This window comes from Macrobrachium rosenbergii, chromosome 16, assembly GCF_040412425.1.
Source record: "Macrobrachium rosenbergii isolate ZJJX-2024 chromosome 16, ASM4041242v1, whole genome shotgun sequence".
In the NCBI taxonomy this organism is placed as follows: Eukaryota; Metazoa; Arthropoda; class Malacostraca; order Decapoda; family Palaemonidae; genus Macrobrachium; species Macrobrachium rosenbergii.
In genome coordinates, this window is record NC_089756.1 from 19,541,226 (window position 1) to 19,548,725 (window position 7,500).

Genomic DNA, 7,500 nt, shown 5'->3' on the forward strand with positions numbered 1-7,500 from the left:
ACGCACCTACACACTCAGTTATTCCAGAAGCCGCTAGGTGTGAGTGTGTGTGTATGTGTGTGTGTGTAAGTGTGCGCACGTGTGTCGAACTTCCAAGAGCATAATTTTACATAATATTCATAAACATTTGCTTCATGTGGAATTTTTCTTAAAATGTCATGATTGAAGGCCTTTTAAAGGAGGGTTTTAATCATAAATCATCTGTCGCTTGCATGTGACTGAGGATCCAAGCAGTGAACTTTGACGTTTGAAGTAAATGAATGTGAATGCCGAAAGGCCTATAGGCCTAATAATTATGCATATAACGACACTGCCAGCCGGAAAAACCCTTAGGCCAAGCAGGGGTTTTAACGTTTCTACGAATTGCGAACAATTACGGGTGGCAAGGCAATGTTTCAACATAAATGGATGGGTTTGCGTAAATGCTTTGTCATTGCGCGTAAATTTTTTTCTATCTTTCAAGAGCGACATGGTAGTCAATCTTTGTACCATGAAAAGTATTGTACTTTCATTATGGTGTTCGCCCAGGGCCGTCGAGATTAGGATCGCCCCAGTGACCCCGAGTTACAAATGATGAATCGCTTCATTTAAAAAAATGTTTTCGTTGTAACGTTTGAAATATGGCTCAGTACGGAAATGTAATTTATGACGATTGACTGATTATATGAACAAATACAATATTTAATAATGTTATTTTCATTTAAAAACAAACGTACCCAAGTATTTTGAATATCTATTCCTTCCATTATGCACAGTATGTTTAAAACCTACCATTCTAACACCTTTGACCGAAATACTATTACTCGTTTTACATAATGAAAAGACTGATCAACATATCTCTATTCGATAACTTTTCAGCCACGCTCTTCTTCAATCTATTCCCTTTTCGTGTGTTCCTCGGGTCCGGGCAAGAAAAGGGCGTTGGGTTGCCCATCCCCATTTTCCCGAGACGTAACCGAGTACCGAGACCTTGCCCCGAAAAAAGTGGGACGCCGTAGCTTAAAATCTAACATAGAATTTTCTTGAGAATAATCTCATTATGTTTCCCGCACCCAAATTACTGCCGAGATACTATTCTAGCCTAACCACACCCAACCCAACGTAATCTAACCTAGGGGCATGGCAAAAAAACCGGGGCTGATGCAATGCTAGCATACATCTCAGGATTTTCTTGCCCGTGCCACTGGCTTGCTTAAGAAATAAGAAGAAATGAGGCAATAAAACTTACCGACGATGAAGTCATACTCTTCGAGGAAGTTCTCTGGAGCGCTGAAGGCTCGCTCTGCCTCCCTCACTTCTTTAACCACCGCTGAGAGCAAGATCCTCAGGAGGGGCATCAGTGCCCCCAGGAAGACGGTCGTGGGCACGGACGTGAAATAGTTGACAAACATCTTTGATTCAGGGGGATTTTTATGTACGAATTTGTCAGAAAATGTCCGGCTCTATAGCTGAAACTTCGGTCACTTGCAAATCATAGTTTTCTTCCTTTTCATAATGTTTAGTTAAGTCCCGTTGGTTGAAATTCACGAATCTTTAGGTATATTACGTATTTCGATAAATCGCCTTATTATAATAACATTTTGGCTATACAATATGAAATAAATTACACATATTCACTTTCTATCTTTAGTACTGAAAAAAAAACAGTTTCTTTTATGGATTATTAATCTCATTGTTCTTCCATTACGTTAATGAAGTGTGCTTTTTTTTTAATCCTTCCTCTGTAGGGGGTTGGGGAAGTGAAGCTTTTTCCTGAACTCCTCTCGCCCTCGAGGAAGGTTTTTTTTTTGCGGATCACGTGATTAACGTCGCAGCTTTCTTCTCCGGCTGCATCCTGTAAATAAGGAAAGTCTGCATGACTAAAGCTATATATTACTGATCTGCTTAGAAATTCGTTGCTGCTGCTGCTACTACTACTACTACTACTACTACTACTACTACTACTACTACTAATAATAATAATAATAATAATAATAATAATAATAATTCTAAATAATGACGATACTGATTATTGTCAAAACTGAGATAGTCTCCCTAGACCTATGAACGTTTTCTATCAATAAGCAGAATGTTTACGTGAATCGTAATATAACAGTAAATAAAATTTATTATAATTAATTGAAATTGATGCAGGCTAATTTATATATATATATATATATATATATATATATATATATATATATATATATATATTATATATATATATATATATGTTATAATACTAACGATTGTAAAGGTTTCGACGTGACTATTTCGCAGGGGACTTATTTTCCAACAATGCTTACTGTCTCGTTGAAGCTGAAAATCAAGGGGCGCGAAGAAAGCCACCGGAATAATAATAACGGTTGTCTGGGGTTTTCCCCGTCATTTAAAATGAATTGATTTAATCCAATGTGGAATGGTATTCTAAAGTTATTACAATGATAGATCCTAATAATAACATCAGCTATTATTATTATATTATTATTCTTATTATTATTTGCCGCCGTGGTGGCGGAGTGTTGTGATTCTCGGCCACCAGTCCAGAGGGCCGGGGTTCAAATCCCGCCGCTCACTGATGCCCCGGATTTCGCCGCTGCAAAAAATCCCGGCAGCCCGCCAACGTAGCGATCCGAAAAAACCCAGAGGTTCAGTAGGAGAATAGGTACTAGCCCTCGGGCTGGGGAGTTAAATAGTAGCGGGCCTAGCGACACACTGGCCACGTGTCAGAGGCACCGGAACCTGTCCCCCACTGGCTGTCGACCTAAGAAACAGGGGATCAGCGCCTGCCCTATGAGCCTACAGAGGCCCAGGAGGACTTTAACTATTATTATTATTATTATTATTATTATTATTATTATTATTATTATTATTATTATTACATGATGAAAACAGTGATAATCATTATTATTATTATTAATATTATTATTATTATTATTACATGATAATAACAGTGATAACATTAGTAGTAACAATCACCATCATCATCGTTATTATTATTATTATTATTATTATTATTATTATTATTATTATTATTATTATTATTATTATTATTATTTACTGCAGTGTATTCTGATTTTTTTTTAAATAACGCAAGGCGCACGGTGGCGAAGGTTGGACCACAAATACTGTACTATTCAAGTAGCAAGGGAAGTTGTTAGTGGTTTGCACACGATTATGCCTTTGACCTTTCTCACTTTCATTTCTTCGCGCAATTGTTGGACAACGTACGGGGACTATCCAGTGTGAAGACAACATATGCTTATACAAAAGTATGTCTGCGAGAAAAAAACAGTTTCGAATGACTGTACATTATTCGAATCAAGGATTTATATCCTTGATCGGCAATGTTGATTTGGAATACAACGTTTCTAATGAGTTACATAGTGTATATTATATATATATATATATATATATATATATATATATATATATATATATATATATATATATATATAGTATATACATATATATGTATATATGTGTGTGTACGTGTATATGCATGTATATATGTATATGTATAAATATCTATATATAGATATTTATATATATATATATACATATATATATATATATATATATATATATATATATATATATATATATACTCGTGTATATATATATATATATATATATATATATATATATATATATATATATATATATATATTTTATTTATATATATGTATATAATACATATATCTGTATACATATGTATATATATATTTGTATATTTACACACACGTGTGTGTCTGTGCGTGTGTATGTATGTATGTATGTGTGTATGCATGTATGTATTTATGTGAGTATCATCCATCGTCACCGCCTGCAACACTGTGAGACTCACATCTCTCTTGTGCTTTCACGTCCAAAAAATCTCCAGTCACCTTCAGTATGCAGTCTAATAGTCCATGTAAGTCTGGCTCTCCCTAGGACCCACATAGTGGGTCCTCCCAACTGTTCCCGTGCCCTCACGAATCTAATTGACATTATCACGTACTAATTCCCCAGGGATTGTGCGAAGAAAATGTCCAAGTCATCTGCATCTCCCTTCCATTGCTATCTCATCTTCATGTGGAACTTCCGTAATTTTTTTTATAATTTTTTTACTTTCCCTTTATCTGACTCTAATAGCCAACTTAAGGCTATATTCTCAGAAAATTTGTTTGGATATAGTTTCACTATAATTCGACGATGCACGCCCTTACAGCAATACGGATCTTAATAAATTAATATAAAATCTTATTTTATGTCATTTCATCTATATGAATTCGAAAGCATATTCAGCTTGTCCATTGTTTGATTTCCTTTTTTGGAATTTTTCTAGATTTCATCCCAAGATGTCATTGTTCCTAGATATTTGAAAGTTTCATCTTCTAATTCATTCTCTATATAGTGTTACTTCATCCATTTTATCATACTCAGTTGTTATCATTTTTGTATTTCTTAGATTTATCTTGAGTCCCATCTCTCCCGATATAAGATACATTCTATTAAACAATCTTTGTGAATCTAGGATATGTTTTGCTGATGAAAACAGCATCCACTGCGTATTGTCAGTCTGCCAAGTTTCTATCGCTATTCCAGTCTAAACCTGCTTTACATATCCAACCACTTTTTCATTACAAAAATCCATGGGAAGGGCAAACTGTAAAGGCGACAACCATTCCCCTGTAGCACCCCATTATTCGCTGCAAATTCACGTGCTAAGACTCCTTCAACATTGACTCTGCTAGCTACTGTGTATGTATGTATGCATGTAAGTATGTATACTCAACACATAAATATATTTAGGTGTCACAGGTAATGAGGTTGAGATGATGGACACTGTAAGGTGTTTTATTGACCCATTAGAGGTTACAGGATACTTAGAGTTTGGTGTTGTTTGTTAATTAATAATGGTCTTGCTTGCACTTCCTTATTTATTTGCCATTATTACCTATTGTCCCTCTTTAAACTTTTATTTCTAATTAAGTTTCATACTTGGGCTTATATAGTTTATTATCATAGCTTCTAACTACCTTATCTCTTTTCCCCTTTCTAGCTAATTTTTCATTTCGATAATGTGTACTTTCTTGTTGCTAATTCGTCATGTCTTATTTCTTATTCTATGCTTTCATTTGATTTTTATTTGATCTGTTCTTCTTTATTTTTTTTTTATAATCATTTGCCTCTGAAGATACCTTTCCAGTTGTCCTCATGTTTCATTCCACGTTTAAGATAGTTTTTAGTTTTCTGTAAAAGAAAACTATTGTGCCGGCTTTGTCTGTCCGTCCGCACTTTATTCTGTCCGCACTTTTTTCTGTCCGCCCTCAGATCTTAAAAACTACTGAGGCCAGAGGTCTGTAAATTGGTATGTTGATCATCCACCCTCCAATCATCAAGCATAACAAATTGCAGTCCTCTAGCCTTAGTAGTTGTTATTTTATTTAAGGTTACATTTAGCCATAATCGTACTTCTGGCAACGCTATAGGACAGGCCACCACCGGGCAGTGGTTGAAGCATTGTACTGAGACCACCGAAAGACAGATCCATTTTCGGTGCCCTTGATTATATGCTGCAGCGACTGTACAGAAAACTCGATTACGCCGAAGAAACTTTGGCGCATTTTTTACTTGTCTTATATTAAGTACTGTTTCCTTCAGCCATCTTTTATATATGTTAATTTATATGAATTAGCCTATTTTTAAATTAGAATAATCGGGCGTTTTTAACTAATGATATCTATTCCCAGTACAAGCATACCACAACAGCACAACAATAGATGCCTTTCAAAATGGTTAGATTAAGTTGATAAGAAATACCGCTCTGTGTTGTGGCTGCTGTATATTCATTTGATCCTTTGTTCATCTTGTTCTTATCTTCGCCTTGTCATTTAGTCTCCCTCTTTTCATCTTGCAGTTCAGTCTTACTTTCCTCAGTTTGCAATGTATCTAGTCTTTGGTGTATTTTTCATCCTCGAACTGATTCTTCTAAACATTTTTTCCCTTGTAATTTTGTCTTAAATATTTTTCCTGGAAAGTTAGGTTTTTATATTTTAAGTCTTTTAAACCTTTTCACCGAGTGATTTAGTCTTTTCATTATGTCTGCCTTGCAATTTAATGTTTTACATTTTTTCCTCTCTAAATTTTACCTTCACATTTTTACTTTTCAATACAGTCTTCCCTGTTTTTTCCAATTTGCAATTTATTCTTCTGTTTTTTATCTTGCGATTTCACCCATTTCTATTTCCTCTCTTTTAACATCAATCTCTTTTGTTTTTCTCAACTTGCGATTTAGTCTATCACATTTTATTTCACAATAAAACTTGGGTAAAAAAGTTCATTTTTCCCTCTCGCTCGCATGCCTTCTTTCTTTCTTTCTTTCTTTCCTTCATTTTTCCGTCCATCCGGATGAAAGTGCTGAGTCAGGGCCCTCGCTATACACCATTGAAAGACTAACTTGGAAAGATTAAGCTGAGATATCGAGCAACTTATTTATGAGACATCTATCACACACAATCGATACGAGAGAGAGAGAGAGAGAGAGAGAGAGAGAGAGAGAGAAAATACATTTAGGATAGACGTGCAGTTTTTTCTCAGTATATGAGTGTAACCCTCAAGAACAGAACACTAACAACAATAAAAATAGCGTCGATTGATTTTCAAAAAGAGTAAATTAAGCGGGTTCAACAATTTCCTCAGAGATTTTCATTGTCTCCTACAATCCCCAAGTTCATCATTTTTTGTACTATAGTGTCTCCTGTTCCGTTTCGTAATATAACAATCTTTCTCTTTGCTTTTTTCATTCTTGAATGACTGTGCTTTAGGGTTATCGTGCTTGCTGGTTTTAAACGACATAAAAAAAAAAAGGAATCATGGCATAGCTACATGCACCGAGTTGACCTGCTTGCGCTATAAAGACTGGATACCAAAGGCAATGCCTCGCATTTTATGACTGGTAAGGTTTTTTTTTTTTTGCGTTATCGTAACCTCCAAAACATTTCCTTTCTCGTAAGATGCTTGCAAGCTCTTCCTTCGTAAAAGCACAGCCCTTCTCCTCTCCTCTTCCTTTGCATTGTTTACTTCAGGCCTGGGTTAGGAAAAGGCACCAAGTAGCCCGTTCTATTGCTTCTATGATGTAACATTCTTACCCCATAATCAGTTTCTCCGTCAGTGAGGTTAAGCAATTTGTGCATGGTCTGTTCTTAGATGGGTAACCGCTGCTGCAAGCCAGGGTTAAATGGCACCTAACCGTCATTATCTAGCTGCACGGACATCCGCATATGGCCCTAACTGCATCCCAAAAATTAATTCGAAGAAACTTGCTACAGCCTTAGGCTCCCGTCTTAGGGGCCTGGAGCGAGCGGTAATGCGTCACGATAAGATCTGGTGAAAAATAACAAATAGAAGCGACACAGTTCTATGACCGCCGGGCATAATTATTTCCACTGAAATAGTACGATGATCAGTCGAGTCCCCAAGTAAAACAACAGCTGTGAGTGCATTATTAAAGGCCACTTTCTCTAAATATAGAAAGAG

The 7,500-nt window shown here is 35.8% G+C and overlaps 1 protein-coding gene and 1 long non-coding RNA gene across 2 annotated transcripts in view; one reads left to right on the top strand and one right to left on the bottom strand.

Moving 5' to 3' along the window:
- Positions 1-1,933, bottom strand: part of LOC136847007 (glucose dehydrogenase [FAD, quinone]-like) — a 20,578-nt gene extending 18,645 nt beyond the window's left edge. Inside the window, exon 1 of the mRNA XM_067118259.1 lies at positions 1,229-1,933. Coding sequence (XP_066974360.1) covers positions 1,229-1,391 — 163 coding nt within the window. The 5' untranslated portion in view covers positions 1,392-1,933. The remainder of the gene's footprint in view (positions 1-1,228) is intronic.
- LOC136847163 (uncharacterized) overlaps positions 1-7,500 on the top strand; it is a 250,338-nt gene that overhangs the window by 203,966 nt on the left and 38,872 nt on the right. The window lies entirely within an intron of this gene.